This window comes from Nasonia vitripennis, chromosome 1 (assembly GCF_009193385.2).
Source record: "Nasonia vitripennis strain AsymCx chromosome 1, Nvit_psr_1.1, whole genome shotgun sequence".
NCBI lineage: Eukaryota > Metazoa > Arthropoda > Insecta > Hymenoptera > Pteromalidae > Nasonia > Nasonia vitripennis.
Window position 1 is genome coordinate 23,829,757 of NC_045757.1, and position 20,658 is coordinate 23,850,414.

Genomic DNA, 20,658 nt, shown 5'->3' on the forward strand with positions numbered 1-20,658 from the left:
GGCGACGTTTTCGCGCTCGATGCAGTGTTTCTTTGCTTCGTTTAAGACTCACGAATGGTACTTTATACGCTTCGGACTATGAATTTTCGCGATGGACAATTTAACGCGAACAATTACAGGCATTTCGACGCAGTACAAAAATAACGAATGATGTATCTCTGAAAAAATCGAATTGGTGGTATAAGCCAGCAGTCAAGCTTGAATAAGAAATCAAGCCTAAGTGAGAAGTCACACCTGCGCAGACGATCTCGCTTCCGCGGACTCTGTTGTATCTTGTATGTGCATACATAATACATAACTCGCTCGCGTGCGTGCGCAGCGTAAACCGAAACTCGTAGTTCTCTAAATTACAGCGACGATGAAACCTCATCCAAGGGGGCTTCGCCTCCATAGGGGCGCAATAAATAGCACTCGCGTAATGTAGACTTGTCGCCTAGTCGAGCGAGATCTTCTTTTCCCATACGCGCGAACTGCACCTGTGATTTAGCTGGATGACGTTTTACTTAGGGACACCACTGGAGAAGGCGATAAATAGTTTTGTGAAGCGCATTTTATTTACTAATTACAGGAAAAAAATTTTGATTTTTATACAGAGGTGTCACACAGGAGACACCATCGGAGGACAGTCTTTCTTCGACGCTGCAACTACAGGCTCGTTCTAATTTTTCGTCGTCCTTCGGTATTGTGAAACAGTACTGATGACAACCGCCGTTTTCGTTCAGACATGGATGGTCGTCGCGAATCTTTTGAGACTCGGCGTCGTAGACTTTGATATCAGCCATTGGATTAGAACTGGTCAGCTTGTAATCCTCGTCATCCACGTAATCGGTTTTGTTGAATCGGCGTACCCTCCCATTCTTAGCCTGCACGTAGTACACGTATTTTTTGTCGAAACTCATCGAGTGAGAGCCTCCGTTGATCGGCTTTTTCAAGATGTCCTGGACGTCGCTACTATCCAGTTTCGCGTGTCAGAGTTTCGTTGACGTCTGCGCTTAGCTCTACGATGTTCGAGCCGTCCAGGTTAGATCGGTAAATCGCATGAAATGTAGTAATGTTCGAGTGATCGTTGAAAGAGATATTTTTCCTACTTATAAAGAAAAGATAACCCTTGTTCGGGTGCACTACGAGGCTCTGAATTTCTGATCTGTTAGATATGACCTCTGCGAAACTCGATGCCTTATTGACGTTGACGACTGATACGAAAGTTCGGTCATTTATGTACATATTCTTAGTAGTCCAATCGTAAGCAAGTTAAGTGAATTCGTCCTTTTTTTGCTCAAGAATTACCTCCAGTTCGTTTGAGTGCTTGAAACGAGTTGCCAATTTTTGAGTACAAATGATTCTGACGTTGGATGGCCAAATATTAGATGAACTGTTCTTGTGCATCATAGTTAAGACCGTTCAGCATTACACTCATTGACAAATCTATGTCTCATCTCATCTATGTATCATCAGGAGACAAAGGTCTGAAAGAAGGAATACTGCCAACAAAATCAACATATTCAAGAATTAATTCCTTTATGTAACACGTTGTTGAATGATTTTCTTGACTTCTGATTTGGCAAAGTCCTGCCCGTCCTGATATCGTCGCAAGAATTTCCGGCTTGTCCTCGACATATTTCTCATCTTGAAAAAAAATTAATCCAAGAGATTAAAATGCTGGGTATAGTCGTGATACCAGAAAAAACAAATAAATATCGTACTTACAGTAAAATTTGCACGTGTTCAGACGCCACACAAAATAAAAATAATTAAAATTTTCCAAATTTTAGCTTCCATTTCAAAGAAGTTGACGATTTGGAGACTAATGAACGACTAACCAGAAGACAACTGTTTACAATTTGTATCAAATCGCATAGCAAATTTTTTTGGCCAGGGACGGGTTTCCCAATGACTATTATCTTTTCGTCTGTTTTGAAATAAAGCAGAGACTTGAATTGATACATTGACATATGCATAAACTAAAATAATAATACGATGAAAATACGCCAAATACAAATAACTATACCACAGAAATTCAATTCTATCAACAAAATGAATAAATTATTTAAAAATGTAGACGCTTTTTATTGAAATATATTACATTACTCAGAAAACAATGCACCGTCATCAATACGTTGTTTTTGATCTTCAAATTTTTTAATGATTTTTTATAGTGGTCCACCACAGGAAACTCCATCATCCTTCAGATATTCTCCTAAACTGCATTTACAAATACGTTCCAACATATAATCCTTCTTAGGCGCGGCGAAACAAAACTTCTGACAACCCCCATTATTTTTGAAACATGGATGATCGATACGAATTTTCTGAGCCTCAGAATCAAAAATAACAAACTCGAAAATTATTTGACCTTCTGCACGTGTAACTAAGTCATAGTCTTCATCCTCCTTGTTATCGGTTTTGTTGAAACGATGGACAGAGTTCGTTCCTGCTTTTATGTAATAGACGTAGTTCTTATCGAACCCTATGAAGTGCGTTCCCGCGCTACGTAAGCCATAATAAACTGAATTTCCTGTAATGTTTTTGGCATTACTACCATCTAGATTGGAATGCTGAATAATTCTTGCGTTAGGGCGGCTCCAATACAGTCGATCAGTGTGAAAATCGATAGCCAAACTGACAATATCATCATCGCTAGTTTCGCTTATCTTGACGAGATTCGAACCGTCTAAATTAATACGATAAATCGCATACTCTTCTATACGTTTTATATCGTCAAATATGCTTGACGACGCGACAGTGCGATTATAATCAATGAAATAGAGATAGCCATAATTCGGATGCACCACAGGACTTATGATTTCAGACCTATTCGACAGAATCTTTATGGGATCCCATGCGTTTAGAGCATTGATGGCATATATCTCATGCTTATTACTAAAATACATATTCTTTGAAATCCAGTCGTAAGCAATATCAGTTAATGCCTTCATTTTATACTCGGCCCTAACAGGCTTTTCAATTTCAGCATTCTCTTCTTTAGCATCAGTTGAAATTTTATTATTAAAAAGGACCTTTCGCTCTGTTCCGTTTATGTTTGCTCGATACATTTCTCTTTCTTTCGAGTCAGGGTTCCTCAAGAGAAAGAATAGCCACTGTTCTCGAGAATCATAATTGAGACCAGCAACGTTCTTGTTTTTAAAGAAAGGAGCATTGGATTTCAAATCCTCGCCGGCGACAAGGGGTTTATCAAAAATAGGCACCATGACAGTAGGTGCAGAAGAATTATCCCCAGGAGCAATAGTAGCAATGGTTCTGCTAATAAATTTAGTTGCGTTTCCCAGCGGAATACCAGCATAGTTATAGAGTTGCCACTGGTAGTTGATATTCGATACATTAGTCTGTCGTGTAATCAGGCAAAGTCCAGGATTGTTTGCAACTGCCACAAAAACATCTGGTTTATTTTCAACGTGTTTCTTATCTGTCAAAAGGAAATTATATCACTTGAATTTACGTGTATGGAAGAATGCTCTCGATTCAATAGTAATTATGTGTACCGTGTCCAATACGTACTATTTTTTTTCAAAGCATATATTACATAAAAGTATTACTTACACACTAATTCACACGTGTTCACATATTTTTCGTATCTATTTGGAGATTCTGGAACGGGAACACCCGCACCAAATCCTACGACAGCTTCTATTTCTTGAATCATTACCGATGCAGACATTGAAATAAAAAATAATATAATTTTACAAATATCACCCGTCATCTTTTCTACTTTCTGATACACTGTACACCGATGGAGATGCAGACTGAGAAAAAACTAACGAGAAACTCATCGTATAAACTTCTCCCCGACAGTTTTATCGACAATCTTAAAAGTGTTGCCCGTAGCAACCGTTTAACTTGGAGGTTATCTTATGAAAGATTTAAAATAAAAAATTGTATAGCTTTTTCATAGTTAATTAGAATAGTATATATTTAAAAAAAATTATCATGCATCTACACTTCTCGCGCGTGGCTTTTTTCTCGTTGACACAATAGTTTTAAACGAGTACAAACAGTATTTTGTAGTTATGCATAGTAGATTATTCCTGGCATTACCAATTAGAATTAATTTTCATATATTTTATCAAATATAATGTCTTATGAGTCATTCATTATTGTAGGGTAACATGACACCTTTAACTTTATCTACATTGTTATTTATATTATACATTAATAGCATTCATTAATACAAAGGAATGCAATAATTTTGAAAATAAATTGAAATAAAAGAACAAATATAGAATTATTTTATTTACAAAAGATTGTATTCGTTACTTTTTTATAAATATACTATAAGCCAAATATTTACTGATGCTCGATTAGATAATGTAATTTATTAAATTAGCACCTTGAATCCTGCATAATAAGTGTGTTCTCGGCATAACAAGTAATTCTGAATTCGAAAATCATCAAGTCCTGTCGAGAACTCAGTTACTTGGCTTGGTTGAATTGTTACATTTATTAGACGTGTTATTTTTGACGGGGGTACAAGAAACTAAATCAGCTCCCAACTCATCTTGACTTTTACACGCACAAACTCTTTTTAACTTATCGGGCTCGGGCACGGCGAAACAAAACTGTTTACAGTCTCCATTATTTAACAAACATGGGTGATCTTTGCGAATCTGCTGAGACTCGGTGTCATAGATGATAAAATGGTTAATCCTGTTATCTTGAACGCTATTTATTCTAAAATCCTTATCTTCATTTTCCAATTTCTTGCGCCGCATTTAATACTTCTACGGTTAGCATCCATGAAAAAGAGGTAGCCCTTATTCGGATGCACCCTCAAATTCGTATTTTCTTTTCTGTTAGATATGATTTCCTTAAATAGCTCCGGATTTTCGAGGTTGGCAACATTTATACGCTTATGCCCGTTAATGTATACGTTCTTCGTAATCCAATCGTAAGCAAAATCTCTTAACCTGAAGTTTATGTCGGTATTTGCGAATCGAACGGGTGTTTTTTCTAAAACGCGAAGATGATGTTTAATTATGCCAGAGCCATCGACACTATAAAAATGCAAGATCGAATGTTTTCTTGCATCGTAACAAAGACTTCTGAACCTCGACAATTGCTTCTGTATTAAACGGTTAGAACCGTAACGATCACGGCCTCCTCCTCGATTTGATACACACCAAGGCTGTCTACATGTAAATGTTCTGGTATGCGGAGGAATTTGGTAATAAGTTTTATGTTGTTGAAAATAATTATATGTTGATATTAGTTCAGAACTTTCGATTCGACAAATTGCAGGTGTAACCTCGTTATTCCCTTCTGTGAGCAAAATTATATCGGGCTTATCTGGAACATCCTTTTCATCTGTTAAATATATAGAGATGTCTCACTTTCGTATAATAGTTTTACTAATCTTTGATTGTCTATACCTAAAGAGACTTTATTATAAACCGCTCAATTGTTTAAATACTCAAAAAATAAATACTCACATATTAGTAAACGCGATTCGCGAGATACAACACCAGTCATTAGAAAAGCAATAATTAGACAAATCTTCCAAAAACAATTTTCCATTATAGACAAAGAATTTAAAAATTAACTTTTGAAATAATACGTAGCACGATGATGTCTAGTGAGTGACTGGACGACTACTATGATTACCACTTCATTGGCCATTGAAAGATTGTTTCGTGGAGTGGGTTATTCCTGAGGTTATCTCAAATGACTCGAGTAAATTCTAATTGATTAGTTTCAAAACATGTATTTGTTTTATGTGTAAAACTTTTAAAAAGTAAGATGGCATTAATGAAATAAAACTGACAAAAAAATTAAATTAGTTTAACGACTGCCTTCTTTATTTATTAATTAATTTATTTTTTTTTTTATAAAGTATGCTTAAAGTATGCATATATTTTTTTTGTGTAAAGTATTTTTTTATGGAGTACTTTTGTTAGTAATTTTTATTATTACATCATGTTATTAAATATTTTACAGAATAGCGTACAAAAAACTTACAAAACGTAAAATAATATTACTAAAATCAAATTGATAAAAACTTCAAATATTGTAAATGTGTTCTGAAATTGTCATTCCATACATGCTTTTGCCAACCGTTGGTGATAAATACGATGCAATAATGACTTACTTGAGCCACGGATAGCCGTAATCCAAAGGTGCCGATTTAGACAACCCAGTACTATAAAGTTTAGCCGACCCAATGCTATAAAGTTCATTGAAAGTATACTTGTAAGAGATCCTTTGAAATAAGGTTCCAAATTCGTTGTGATATTCAGATGATTATTATGAATTTTTCTTAGTTTTTTGATAATTTTAAAGCAATTCTCAAATCGCGAATGCAATGTAAGATAAGCCAATGTCTGGATTTTTGTACTGATACAAAAGTAAACATGTTTCAAAATTTTGAATTCGTTTATTTATTATGATTGTTTGCGTAATGCATACTCTTCATTTAATACTATTACTGTAACATTTTTCATTAATACGTATACAAACTAAATAGATTATATTACATGACAAGAAACTTCATCGTCGGCCAGTACCTCTCCATCACTGCATTTGCAACTCCTTTTCAACTTTCCATCGTTCTGAGACCGGACAAAACAGAATTTCTGGCAGCCACCATTATTTGAAAGACAAGGGTGATCCTCGCGCACTTGCTGCGCGTCAGGGTCGTAGACCATTAGCTCGACAATCGGAGTCTCTTGGTTTGCTTTAAGTTTAAATGTCTCATCTTTTTCGTCATTGATTTTCTTGTGCCTTTGTACTGTATTCGGGGATTTGCTAATGTAGTAAATGTAATCTTTATCAATGGCGATTGAACCCAAGGCTCCATTGTAAAGACCGACGTATAGCAAACCGGTACGGAAGCTCTTAACATCGCTACCATCAAGTTTTGAATGTTTGATGACTTCTGATGAAGGTTCACTCCAGTATAGACGATCAGCATGAAAATCGATAGCCAGAGTTGAAATTTCCTTATCATCTGTTGGGGTGATTTGCTCGATATTAGAACCATCTTGATTGGATCTATAGATTGCGTTTCTCGCACAGTTTCTACGCTCACCGGAATGGAGTTGAGCATCAAAGAAATAAAGGTAACCTTCATTTGGATGCACGACTGGACTTATGATTTCTGATCTGTTGTCAATTATTGTGATCGGGTGTTTCGATTTTAATTCGTTAATCACTAAAATAGATTTCCGGGTATTCATATAAACGTTACCAGTAATCCAGTCAAAACTTAAATCGGTTACTTCGAATTTTCGTCTAGAATCTTTATCAACGGATACAAAAAGAGTGTTATCGAATATAATTTCGACCACTGAACTACTGAAATTACGTTTGACTATTTTTACTGCTTCGCGATCGCCTATTGCATTAGAGGCATAGTATATTGATTCTTTTGAAGCATCATAATTGATACCTCTGAAAGTTTCCATTTTCAAAAAGTTATGGGGAGACAGAAGCAAACGTGGCCGATTAGCTTGTGATAACTTGTAAGAGTCAGAAGGATGATGGTCATTGCAAGGTATTATTTGGTGACCGAAAGTGTTTACTGAGCTTGAACTAGTACTATTGATGTGGCAAAGCCCGGGTACATTGGCTACAATTACAAAAAGGTTCGGTTTGTCCGCAACTTCTCTTTCATCTGTACAACAAAAATGCATGAATATGGTTTTAATGCATATATATTTTTACATTCCTTTAATCTTTCACATGTGTTAAAAGTATAATATCACTTTTATATGTTACTTACATCGTAAGGAACACGAATTTATTACGTGAATATGCGAAACCTTGCCTGTCGGTTCAAAGAATGATGTACTAATGGACGCAATAGTCGCGATCAAGATGATACCGATTTTTACGAGATTTTGCTTCATTGTTTGTGAAATTCGAAAGCAAAATTTTGACTTAATAAGTTGCGTATGCGAAGCTCAACAAAGCACTGATCCGAAATTGCTTTGCTCGTCAATTATATCTGCAGTAAGATGTGTTCTGGGTTATCCCGTAGGTTATCTTTCTTGGAACTATGAAATAATAATACTGAAAGAAACTGATAAAATTCGTGATACATTATGATGATTTATTAAATTTGTATCAGACATGCCATTCAATGTACTAATCTAAAACATAACATGTTTCACACTCCGAATTTTTGTTTTTATTCCATTGTATTAATTTATTTTTGATATATTTTTTCATCGAAATATTTCGTATACGTACTGTAATATCAATCATTTATAAGACATATTCAATCGGTTTTATTGTTGAGTAATAGAGATACGAAATGACATTTGAATTTCAATTCATTACAATAGCAATTTAGCTGCAGATGTGCATTTCATTTTCTGCACCTCAGGATCATAAACCACAAGTTCTTGGACAATCGTAAGATTTTCAAAGCCTGTATAAAGAACGAATTCTGTATCAACTTGGTAAACAACTTTTCTGAGACGTTGTACTGTAAACGTTTTTTCGGGCATATAGAAAAGGTAGTCCTTGTCGAAACTGATAGAATGGAGCGAGTAACTGGGTATATCGTGTAGTTTTGCTCCCCAATGGTGTTCGGATACAACTTCGTTCCCGGAACATAAACACGCTTGAAGTCACTACCACCGAGTTTTGAGTGATATATCCTCTTTTTCGAACAACCTCCAGTATAGACGATCACGATTTTGAACTTTATCACGATTTTGAACAAAATTCATCACTGGAGTACCATTTTTATCATTACCTTCCACATATTCGATATAAGTCTCTTGTTCGTGATAACTTATATCCGAAACATTGTCGTGTTTGCCGATTCTACAAAGTCCAAATAGTTGACTTATTGATAAAAAAATATCCGGTTTATCTGTGATGTTCTTCAGATCTACACAAATAAAATATAGCATGCATTAGATTTTTTACGCAACATAAATGTATATTATACAATGGTGTAAAAAATAAAGATAAATGTGTATCCTAGTATAGTATTCGATAACTTACATCCAGATAGCCGCACGGATTCAATCCGTAAGCGGATTCTTGAATAGCAACAAAGAGCAAAATTCCTATTTTCCATAGTTGATTCTTCATGATTTCTAGGAATGGGCAACTTTTGGATAGCGACTAAACTGAGCGAGCTCTAGCATAAGAATGATTATAAGATACTTTGTAAGTAGGCCAAGGCATATACATTTTACGTTGTCTTAACCGTTACGAAAGGGGAAGCGATTGAATCCAATACAAAAAAAACTCAGGTACAGTCCCAAGTGTGGATATTTTTAATTTTTAAATATACATTTATATTATCTTTTCATAACTTAATACCTTTTTTGATACCGTATATCGTATCTGAAAATGCTTACGTCTTTTGACACCGGTTTCTCCCAAGAGGGAATTCGACAAACTCGACGGACTAACCAACTTTTAATACCGCAATTAATTGTTGGATATTTATTGTTCAGTTCATCTCTTTCAATATCGTCTTAATAACGACAAATGAGCGTAAACGCACTCGATTACAGCAATAAGAAAAAATTCGCATACGATAGATAAACATAAGCTTGACGATCACGAACACTTCAACCGAAAATAACCACGACCCCCTTAATTTTCTGTCCACAGTATCGCCGACCTTACCCCTAGCAGACATCGTCCGAGAGCGCAGGCAGCAGGATCCCGAACGAACGCGACGGACGTCATCGTCAACTGCCTCGACGGCGAACGAAGGTCAAAGGGAAGCCATTTCGCGGGGTCGGTGCGTCCGACCGAGTAGGGATTGCCACAGGGAGGTATCCTCCGTCTGCTCGATCGAGCCTCCGGATCCCGTCTTCGTGTCGTCGTCCGCAGCGCTGCTCGCGCTGCAGAAGATCAAGGAGGCTTCTATGTGAGTATATTTTTCAGGTTTTTCTTTAATTAAAAAAGTGGGGGTAGCTTTTATCCGGGCCCATATCGTTATCATCAAGATTATTCGGTAGACGAAAAAATATATATGCATTGCATACGCAGAGCAATAGGTATGCGTATAGATTTGAATTAGCTACCTACCAGCCATAAAGGCAGTATAAATGCCATTTCACCCGTCTCGCGCTTACATTTCACGCGTCGTCCTCTTATTTACACCCAATCGCAGACGTTTAAATTCCACTAAAAACCAAGCGTCTATAATCACCCCGATTATACACATGCGCACATCTTTCAGTTTCTGTAAACACAATTTCCTCCTCCCCATAGCGCAAATTAACATCGCATCCTCTTCACCACAAATCAAATCATAAAACACATCCAGAAACACACTTCCGCAAATCGTAAAGCAGAAAGTCCGAGTACATCAACCTCGTGTTTGAAAAAAAAAATAGAAGTCGAATCCAAACAATAGGCGGCTAGAGAACAAGAGCAGCATCACGGTGTGCATTTGAAATTGTCGCGGGCTCCGGCAGCCGGGCATAAATTTCGTCATACTCGCATGTCAGCTCTCGCGCCCCCCGTCGTCACTGCGGGCGACTCGACAAATGCGCCTCCTATAAGAGCGACTGGATATAGAGAAGAGACGACTTGCGCCGACGTATCTATCGAGGATCTTCTTCGCAAACGACGAGGACGGGCTTGTTCGCGGCGCAGAATCGTGGCGACTGCTAGGCTGGCCGGAAAAGTGCCAGGATTTATCAGAAAACTCGCTGTTGAATATGATTTTTTTACTTTGGGTTTACGTTGATTTTTCATTTTATTTTCAACGCTACAATTTTAAGATCATATTAATAAGTACATTTGACGGGCTTTTTCTGCAAAAAAAAACTGCCCATTCGCACGACGATAAATGTACTTGTGCGCGCTAGTAGTACCTTAATGCTCCAAAAAAGAAAAATTCTTTTACGTTTTTCACAATCATCGAACACTCGCAACGCGAAGCACGCAACAACAACCGCCGCATGAATAATAGATCCCCGCATAGGAAATTCATCAGCCCATAAAACATCTCATCGAGTTCGCTCGCAATGAAAATATCTCGCGGAATTCGCGGGCAATAATCAAAACATCATATCCCCGCTCGTCGTTTTTCCGCGATCGCGCGCATCGAAATCCATAAATCACGCATAGCCTCGGAAATTTGTCGTCGGCTCTCTCGCATTCTTCGAATCCGGTTGTATTATCCGCCGCGCGAGATGCGAAAAAGCGCGCGAGACAGCCGGAACAGTTTTAATGAGTGAAAAATTGCGGGGAAAATCGGTAATGCTCTCGGCGATAAATCAAGCTTCTTCTATATCCCTGCGCGCGAATGCATGTACGGCGCAGCCGCGTATTTATGGTGATTTTGACTTTTTTGCCGCGGCGAGTTTCGCAAGAACCGGAAACTGGCCTTATGACTTGTCGCTACTCTGTGTGCACGCTGGATCGAGGAATCGTTTATTCCAGCCCGGTGTGTAATGCGGCGAGAGAGACGCGACGATGATATGCTGTCCGCAGAAGAATTATTTCGTTGGATGCATTGATTCGCCTGATAAATTCGCGGAAAGAGATACTTCGTCGTGGATCGGAACTGATGATCGTGTACTCTGCGGCGAATGGGATGGATTATACAGGTTCGCTTTATTCTCTATGTGTTGTGTGCTACGCTATTATTCTGTTTGATGAATTTGAACGACAGAATAAAATCGGTTGAGTTGATCCCTCGAATAACGATTGGATATCTCGCAATAACTGAACGAAACACTACTACTCTGTCTTCGTTCAAGAGCCCTCTCACCAATCGTTCCTATCAGCGTCAAAATATCACCTTCCCTAACAAACCCCCCTTTGGCAATCATCATCGAAACCGATTCTCCCAAAGCTCGCCCAGCACACTATATATACCACGACACCTGCTTCGAAATTCCGAAGAACACCCAAACCGTATGCCCACCCAAATCGCTTCCTCTCTTTCTACCGCATCAAAAAGGCCGCGCCGACCGCGGCGCGCACTTAACCCGTTATTCCGTAGCTCATAAAGTAACACGTCGATATCGTTATTACCCTCTGCGATGCGGCGATCGAAACTCTTTTCCGCTTCCCGAAATTCGCGTCATTATACACGCGCGAGCGCCCTCCTTCAGAAAAAATATATAAAAAGAAAAACCCCGCTCTTATCGTCATTAAATTCACCGATGGAGAAGAGCAGCGAAGGATTTATGACGCTCCCGGGTATTACGCGAAATGCACGTGCGGGAAGCTTCAATTTTGCCGCTTTTTTCGAGGGAGAGGGAGTGATATAATGATTCCACTTGATAGTCGGTTGCAGGAGAGCGAGAGTGCATGTGTATGTGTGTGCGTGAAGAGGAACTGTAATTTCGAATTTGCCGCGTGTGTACGGGGGGTAGAGGCTTTTTTTCCGCGCGGATGCGGAATGGAGTGTCAAGTCGTAATTTTTAAGGGTTATTATGTAGATGGACTTTCTGTTTGCCGTGTGGTAATTTTATGGAGCCTCGGCGTTTTAAGGCACACGGCCTCTTTCTCAGATGTAAGAAAATAAAGTATAGCTTGGCTGAGGGAAAATATAATTGAAATTAAGTTGGATTATAGGCTGAGTAAAATGATGCATGAATTTTTCATCGGGAAAAACGGAGATTCCTCCGGCGAACCGCTGCAGGTAGAAAGAGAGAGACAGAAAAAAACGCGATGTCGAGGTATGACGGATGAAGACATCGAATCTGTAGTAGCTCCGTATCGGATGTCGACACGCGCGTTTTATCTCGTTCAGGCCGAGTTTCTTGTCCCACATATTGTCGTAATCAATGTCGAGGCGAGGTCTGTTTCAGAGGATGTGATAAGTATGATACGCGCGTGAGACCTGCAAAAATTTGCGATTATTAATGTCTAGAAGTGTAATAACGAAAAAATTGTTTACTTTCTGTTTACGATGAACAGGGTGTTCCACAACAAGCGACAGGCGCTAACGCCGGGCATCGGTCTGAGTGGTAGGGCCAATAGTGCAGCGGCCGTCGTAGGCGGCAACGGCACGTCGCTCAGCGTCGTCGATTCCGAGTGCGGTGATGCACTGAAACGGCGCAAGGTGCACAGGTGCGACGTCGCTGGCTGCGACAAGGTCTACACCAAGAGCTCACACCTCAAGGCCCACAAGAGGACTCACACCGGTAAGTATACTTTATGATTGATACCCCTATTTCACTGCGACTGTAGCCTGATTGTGCTTGAAAGAAATTAAAGTTTTATCGAGTTTTTCTCAAGTGATTCACTGATCGAAAACACCATCTATCACCCCCGTATTGAAAACTGGACCGAAATGCACTCACACTCCTTTCAATTAAATTCTCCTGCTTTCTCTCCCCTCAACAATATTTATAGATCGCCAGCGACATTGAAAGGACGACAAGTGCACACACCTATACGTGCGAATCATTCACGCACACTCCTCGTATATAAATATTCCAGCGCTTGATTTACGCCTCTCAGGCGCGATAAAATTCCGCTATAGTTTTGTCGCTCGGTTCACCCGCTGCGAGACACACACACGTGCGTACTTTATACATCCGTTCGAAAGAGAGAGAGAGAGAGAGAGAGAGAGAGAAGGAGATTTGATGAATCGTCGGCGAAAACAGTATAAGGGTAGCGAGAAGCTTCCCAAATACCTATGTGCAAATCGTGCAGATGCCGTGAAAATCGGCAATAACGATTCTAATCAAATAAATTTTAAAAAAGTGTCTTTTAGAGAAAGCGAAACCGTTGGTTCTATGCTTTAACGAAGAAAAGAACTTGACCCGACAATTAATGTGCTACCTAAATAAAAGGTTACCATTTTTGGCTCTCATACATGCGAGTGCCACTTTTGTATAAAATTTATAACGGCTCGACCGATTTTTTCTCAATGACACTATAGGGGGTAATATCACCTGAGTGTTCTTGGAAGATCGAGAATCGATTATCCGAGGGAGAAAGTGGAGCATCGATTGCAAGAATTTTAATTTTGTTTATATACCTCCCAATGAATTTCGTTGCGAGTGAATTATGACGTATCAACGGTGATTGTAGCTGGAAAAAAATTGAACAATAGATTACCCGACTTGTTATACACATTGTCTTACTGCAAAACCTTTCCCAATTAAAAATCTCAGAAGGATTCTAAGCATCCAATTTAGCTGCGCGCATAGAGAGAACCTTTTTACCCGAATAATGCGTGTTTCTGTAATTAAACCGCACACGTGCTTTCTCACGTTAAGTCATCGGAATGGTATAGAGGGCATAAAGCAATTACGCACCGCACAATGCGATGACTTTTTCAATCGACCCTCACCCAGATCACTGAGAATCGGAGCGATGTCGTCGCGACATGAAAAATGGTTATTTCTTATTTCTCGTACTGCTGGTACCCGAAGCTGCGCTGTTGTGCCTGCGCGTATGGGAGTAGAGGCGGTTGCGGAGAATTAGGCGCGAACGCGAGCCTTTTACGGCGCTGCTCGCGAATAATGACTGCTTGGCGTGGTGTTGCGCGATTAGCCTTGTCTTTTTTCTGCTGGAAGATCGTATTACTGCTTTTAGAGGCGTTGTGAAAAAATCTCGGTGGATTTATGGTCAACGCGGTGTATTGTACAGTGGCTGCACAGTGTCGCAATGGAACTTAAACTTGCTTCGGTATTATGATATCAAAGGCACAGTTTCAGAAAAATTAATAACAAAGATCGCTAAATAACTCCTCTAAAATCGGAAACAATGATAGTGACCGACTAGGTGCACGAAGCATAGCCACACGCGTTGTTGTCGATCGACAAAAAATATCGATTGCGTAATTAATGGTTTCCGGAATCAAACACGGCGAGCGACCCGGAGACAATCGCGTGTTCCGAAATCGAGTACGAAAAATGCAACGGCGCCGCGCGTGGATGTGGAAACCTCGAAGCGGTCCTTTTGGTATCAACGTAATAACAGGGCGTTACCCAGACGTGATTCCGGTTCTGTCGTGTGAACACGTTGCAAAGGTTTTCAACTATTTTAATAATGGTTTTTTTGACAAAATTTATGTTAATCAAAATTTTCCAATGAGTAACATACAAACGTCAAATCACACACAGCATTAAACCATGGCTGAGACGTCATGCAGCCTCTAATCCAAACAGTTAAATTATTAATACTCGCCTGCAAAAATCCACTCTATTCAACGGCAAACGGTTCGAACATTCCGAAGGTATAAATCTGTCTAAGCACAAGCAACACACGTAAGTCGCAGATTACGTTCCACCTCCACGAGAAACTTTGCATTTCAATTGAACTCCTGGAGAACGATCATCCTTCCGAGGGAAACTTCCGATATACATATTACTGCGCACGACTATCGAAATAAACATCCAAATTAATAATGCACAACACGGCGCGAGACAATATTATTTAATCAGAAGAGAGCAGATGCGTGACTCAGGCTTAGAAAGTCTTCTAATCCAAATCGGCGAATCGGTCATCCCCCTATAGACAATGGCAGCTTCGATCCCCGCGTAATTGACGGGCGTATAATTCTTAGGGATTACAAGCACGTTGTCTCTCTCCCCTGAAATATCCTGCCTTCTGCGATAAATATAAGCGCACAGGTGCGTTGACGCGGAACCGGTTGCCGATGAAAATTGAATTCGCGACCTTTGCCCTCGTAACGTACGTTACATACCGGTATTGCGTGAGTTTGGCGACATTTCTCAAGTGCGAGGATATCTTTTTTCGCAACGGTATAAGCTGCGCATTGGAAACGACCGGAGATGTTTATTGAGACATGGGTGACGAGAAAGTTTAATCGGATATGTACGTGGGAATGCCTGCTTTCCAGGGAGATAAATGGATAATAAATGGCTTATCCGATCGGAAAAAAGTTTCTGTGTTGGGCTTATCGTTGCACGCGCGTTTGATTAAATTTTACTCGCGCGAGCTATTGGGAAGTTCATCTCGCGGAGAATTTCACGGAATTATGATTATTACACCCGTCGCGAAGGATTTTATCATATCCGCGGGATAGTTAAACTCAAAATTTACTGTTCGCCTATGCGAGTCGCTTGAAAATATTCATGTACCGTTTTATTGGCTCGCGTCGCTCTAAGCAGAACAAAATCAAGTCCAACAGGTTTCTTCGAGTTCGTCCGCGGACTTCGCCACAATTCAAAGAGTTTATCAGCTACATCAATCAATCGCCGTAGACGAGCTTTTACCGCAACCGAGCTCGAAAAATCCACGCGGCTTTTCATCGCGGAAAAGGTCAAAGTTAAAATTACCCAAAGCAACGATCCGCGATCCCACCACAATCAATACGAGCCAGCATCAAATCCAGCGTGTAACTTATCGCCACCGATTTACAATCCTGACTAATCCCTTCGGTCACGCACACGCGATCCTCTTCTCGATATTAAAAATCGGCTCTTCCCACAAGCTAGAGGTCGTGGCCCGTAATCGCTCAAGGTCGCGCCGATCTCGTACACAGATGGTAGCGTATAGGGCGTGTCTGGAAGTAACCCCCAATCAAGTTCTACTTAAGCCCAGCTGATATGCAGTTCCTGCAGGTTTTCTTTTATAGATGCTCGCGACGATAATTTGGTTTTACGTTATGCTGCTCTCGACGTGCGCTGAAGATACACAAAGTCGTGTTTACGAGCCTCTTAAGAAGGCATTACCGACAATTCCACTCGAACTTATTCCTCTTCTACGTATCGATTCTCCGCGTTACTTTCGAAGAAACAATCGAAAGCCTACAAAGAAGTACATTATATCCTCGTTAACTGCTGTCTCTGAAAATTATCGCTCGCGAGTAAATTTCATCGACGGACCACCGAGGTGCAGTCGCGCGTAATAAAACCTTTAACTACCCTGCACTCGCATATAGCTTCTTAAACGGCCTGCTTTATACACGCGTCGCTACATTTTTGCTTACTTTTACGCGGTTTACTTATACACCGATCGTAAATCAGCATCGAAAGGCTTTTGTTTTGACTTGTACGCACTTCGTTATGAAAAAAAAAGATTGAAGTCTGTACGCATTTTTCAACTCGTCCAATTAATAATATTAATACCCGAGTATTACTCAAAATTCCACGTCACGCGGGAATCAAACCTGCGCCGGGCAATATTTTAGTGGCGCAGCGCGCCGCGTCTCTCGGTGTGTACTAATGACGAGAGCTCAGTGTGATATCGCGCGCCGGGCGCCGACTCTTCTCTATAAATGAATGACTCGGCTTAAAAATTAGATCAAAGCGCATTAATAATCGCGTAATGAACCGGGCTTGATGTATCGACCAGATGGTTAATCGAACGATCGGTCAAAATTGCACGCGAGATCGATATGATGCGGCACCGGTTTCCGACTAGAAGGTAACCAATGAGTTGTTTTTCAGTTTCGTTTGAATATTTATGAGGTATTTGTTGGAGTTATGTTAGTTTAGGTGTGTGATTGATTTTTATTTTGAATTTTATTAGAAACTGTTTCACTGTTATTTTTAATTTATTTTATGTTTCACAAGTGAATTCTTACGATGACCCATAGTGGTCCTTATCAGGAAAAATCCTTAAGATACATTTTGTTGACACGATCAATCGTTGATGCTCCTGAAACATTTAAACATCTGTAATATAGACTATGAGGATACATTTTTGAAAAAGATGGAATCAGTGTATTCAAACCATAAGACGAAGATAACGAAAAATGCATCAAAGTCTTGAAAAATCATCTCACGATTCTCGTTCACTTCTAATCGCACCTTCAAAACAAATGCAAGAGGAAAATTCGGGATCCGTGAGATTACCTCGTGGCTCGTGAGTCGACGGCAATGACTATCGCCCTTCGGCGCTCTTAATAAACAAGAATTCCGTCTTCTTCAGCGACACAAGCGTAACACACTCGAATTAACTCAAGGCGACACATGATGCCGGTGCGAAAATGCCAGTTTTTAGTAATGGTGACTTTACGGAATGAAAAGCAAATATCGGACCTGAAGCAAGTCGAAATAATTGCACGTCATATAAAACTGATGTGACCTGCAATCACAAGTCAGTCGGCACCTGGACTCGCTTTGATCAAGACGATATTACACTGGCTCGCGAGGAATTTACACTTACCAACTTACAGTGAATAGATTAAGTATGAACTGCAAGTATTCCAGTTTGTTTCTGCTGGCGATACTGTTGTCTACCGCTCTTGTGATAGAAGCAGGTTTGAAAATACCTTCTTGTATATTCTTATTTAAATTCAGTACAAAACAAAACTGAATTTCTAAAAATGTGCGTGATATTAAGCGATAATTTAAATATTTAATTTGACGTACGATTTCAGAATCTTGTTTTGTAGTTTCCACGCAACAGCATACAAGCCAAATATCGCAATTTAAATGTATTTCAAACGCAGATTTAAATAAAGACATGTACATTTTTCAAATTCGCTCATTAGACGAATCGTATCAGATGGAAAATCGATAAACTTGAACTGAACAAACTAAAAATTGCAGAGGAGAGAAAATGCCATTTCGGTAGAGCGTACTTCACGGGCTGCACGCTGTGCGCGTGCGTGAGACGCGAGCCGGGCGCTGCGAATACCGACACCAAGATCCACTGTCCTGATCACGACTGCCCACCCGGACACGTCGATCCTGAGCCACCAGAGTGGTTCTGGCAGTAAAGCTGAGCATGCCGATAAAGAATGAACTACGGATGAACACGAGGAGGTGAACTTCGACGAGTAACCACCAGACGTGGGATACAATTAAATGCACTTGATCACGCACAACTATTTGTTTAAATAAAGTTTACAGGCCGACAGAAACAAACGATCGGTGTAGAATTTTTTGCTCTCCCTCCTTTTTCCCTTCGAGTTCTGAGTACCTATACTCGAAAACTAGAACTGTACATACTAAAACTGTAAAATGAAAAACAATAGACTTTTAACAAAATTATATAATATACAAACATAGAATATATGAGTAAAATGGCAAAGTACCTAAAAAAATATGTTTCAGTATAATCTTGAAACGAACACCAATGTAGATAGTAGTGCTGACTGGTAACTTGAGCCGAATCAAAAGTGATAATTCTTTGCAAATGATGATAAATAATAAAATATTCACGTAAACGATCAAAAACCAAAGTTTATTTTACAAAAATGTATAACTTTTCTATCTACTTATCATAACATACTTTTTACATTTCTATTTCATACTATTGCTTTCTATTCGCTAACTGATGTATATTTCGTTGGTATACATATTTTAGTGTAATAATATAATTCTGGATCCAAGCGGTTGCAGCCTCCGTAAAGGAACGCATCGTTATCTGTTTCATTAGACCATGGCAAGTGCATCGTATACAATTTTAATTTTCTTGGTACACTGGGTAAAGTATAGTTTCTTGAGAAATATCGTGCGACTGCCTCCTGACCAGTCTGGCAGCCATTGCAAGTATACACCAAAACAAAAAGTGCAATGATAAGTATTTAATGTAAAGTTTTGTGGATGTTGAATGCCATTTTTAATTGATCTCTAAATCTGCGTACCTGTAACGAATAAATGATGTATATTGTAATATTGCACTTTTTTAACGAAAATTATGAAGCACAGCTGAGACATTACTTACTTTTTGCAATGTATCTCTATCGGAGTTTAAGAAGAACTGAGCCGCAAACGAGAAAGAAAGCTATCGTTCTTATATACATAAATGATAATAGTCGGCTCGGCTGTCTTCATTTTTATCTAAGTATAGTAAAAAAAATCTGAATTATCTCGATTCATCCGTATTCTACAGCAGCATGACGAAATAACGTTTTGAATAATAGAAATATAATCAAATATGCAAAAAAAATCACTTAATGTATGAATAATATATTAAATTTTAAAAAATGTGCCAAAAATACTTAATTTTGCAATCTCACATAAAAAAAATTATTCTCAAGCTAATTTTATTTTATTTTGAAATTCAATGCATTGGTTCCATCAATCTTTCTTTATACATACTTATATCCACATTACATTTACTTACGAATTCTTTGACCATCAACCGTTTATGAAACGCCACACGTGATTTTTGTAGGAACAAGAACCTATGAGCTTTTGCCTCAGCCTTAATTGTGCAATAAACAAAATCCCGAGCCCGATCGGTTCTCATTGATCGGCCGCGTCCCTGCCCCTTTTCCCGTCAATCGCGGCCGATTGCCGCATTGTCTCCCTTTCACGAACGAGATCGATGCATCCCTAGATAAAGCTTAAACGATTGGCCGCGGCTTCCCTTTATATATATATATATATATATATATATTGTGTGTGTGTGTGTGTGTAACTGAAACCTCGATCTTTTTACTTTACTTAATGCGATTTTATTCCTTTCTCGATTTCCAAAATGCTATGAAAATCGCAATATTTCCTCTTCTTGAGAAAAATCCAGCAGTTTCCCACAGACCCATGGCCATCAGAGCTCAGTCTAACTCGATCTCCCATACACGAGGACTTGCTCGCGATGACAACGCGATTGCCGGACCCAAGCGCGCCCGCGCGCGACGAAGACGAACTGCTGCAGCTCGCGTGAGCTCGGATCACTTTCGCCCTCGAAGTATATAGGGATCGGGAGAAAAGGCGCGCGATTCTCTGCTCTCATTACGCTGGGCATAATGGTCCTCGTCGCGGATAAGCCTTGGGTTGAGCGACACATCTCGTCTGTATAGCCGGTCGATTGATCGATACGCGCTGTGGAGGACAT

The 20,658-nt window shown here is 39.5% G+C and overlaps 3 protein-coding genes and 1 long non-coding RNA gene across 5 annotated transcripts in view; 1 reads left to right on the forward strand and 3 right to left on the reverse strand.

The window, feature by feature from the left end:
- The window catches only part of LOC100115031 (Krueppel-like factor 7), a 378,332-nt gene that overhangs the window by 349,795 nt on the left and 7,879 nt on the right, over window positions 1-20,658 (forward strand). Inside the window, exons 5-6 of the mRNA XM_008215036.4 lie at window positions 9,589-9,850; window positions 12,865-13,091. Coding sequence (XP_008213258.1) covers window positions 9,589-9,850; window positions 12,865-13,091 — 489 coding nt within the window. The remainder of the gene's footprint in view (window positions 1-9,588; window positions 9,851-12,864; window positions 13,092-20,658) is intronic.
- Window positions 4,272-5,675, reverse strand: LOC116415849. 2 transcript variants are annotated; one of them, XR_004226404.1, is made up of 2 exons: window positions 5,445-5,675; window positions 4,272-5,384 (listed from the first exon to the last, which is right to left on the reverse strand). XR_004226404.1 is itself a non-coding variant. In XM_031921351.1 (2 exons), the coding sequence occupies exons 1-2, from the start codon at window positions 5,527-5,529 to the stop codon at window positions 4,682-4,684; spliced, it is 723 nt and encodes a 240-aa protein (XP_031777211.1). In that variant the 5' UTR covers window positions 5,530-5,617; the 3' UTR covers window positions 4,272-4,681. The 2 variants fall into 2 exon arrangements, 1 of the variants encoding a protein (XP_031777211.1); XM_031921351.1 differs by having other exon boundaries at window positions 4,272-5,319; window positions 5,445-5,617.
- Window positions 6,366-7,926, reverse strand: LOC107981326 (low-density lipoprotein receptor-related protein 2). The gene is made up of 2 exons (XM_016986804.2): window positions 7,733-7,926; window positions 6,366-7,624 (listed from the first exon to the last, which is right to left on the reverse strand). The coding sequence occupies exons 1-2, from the start codon at window positions 7,857-7,859 to the stop codon at window positions 6,477-6,479; spliced, it is 1,275 nt and encodes a 424-aa protein (XP_016842293.1). The 5' UTR covers window positions 7,860-7,926; the 3' UTR covers window positions 6,366-6,476.
- Window positions 17,372-19,580, reverse strand: LOC116415850. The gene is made up of 3 exons (XR_004226405.2): window positions 19,543-19,580; window positions 17,602-19,462; window positions 17,372-17,526 (listed from the first exon to the last, which is right to left on the reverse strand). It is a non-coding gene; the product is annotated as an uncharacterized LOC116415850 (long non-coding RNA).

Excerpts from the sequence above, each read along its gene's own strand:
- LOC116415849 (XM_031921351.1), bottom strand. The coding sequence starts at position 5,529 with ATGGAAAATTGTTTTTGGAAGATTTGTCTAATTATTGCTTTTCTAATG. Across the intron at positions 5,320-5,444 it reads CGAATCGCGTTTACTAATAT|ATGAAAAGGATGTTCCAGAT; the intron begins GTGAGTATTTAT and ends TATATTTAACAG.
- LOC107981326 (XM_016986804.2), bottom strand. The coding sequence starts at position 7,859 with ATGAAGCAAAATCTCGTAAAAATCGGTATCATCTTGATCGCGACTATT. Across the intron at positions 7,625-7,732 it reads AAATTCGTGTTCCTTACGAT|ATGAAAGAGAAGTTGCGGAC; the intron begins GTAAGTAACATA and ends TTTGTTGTACAG.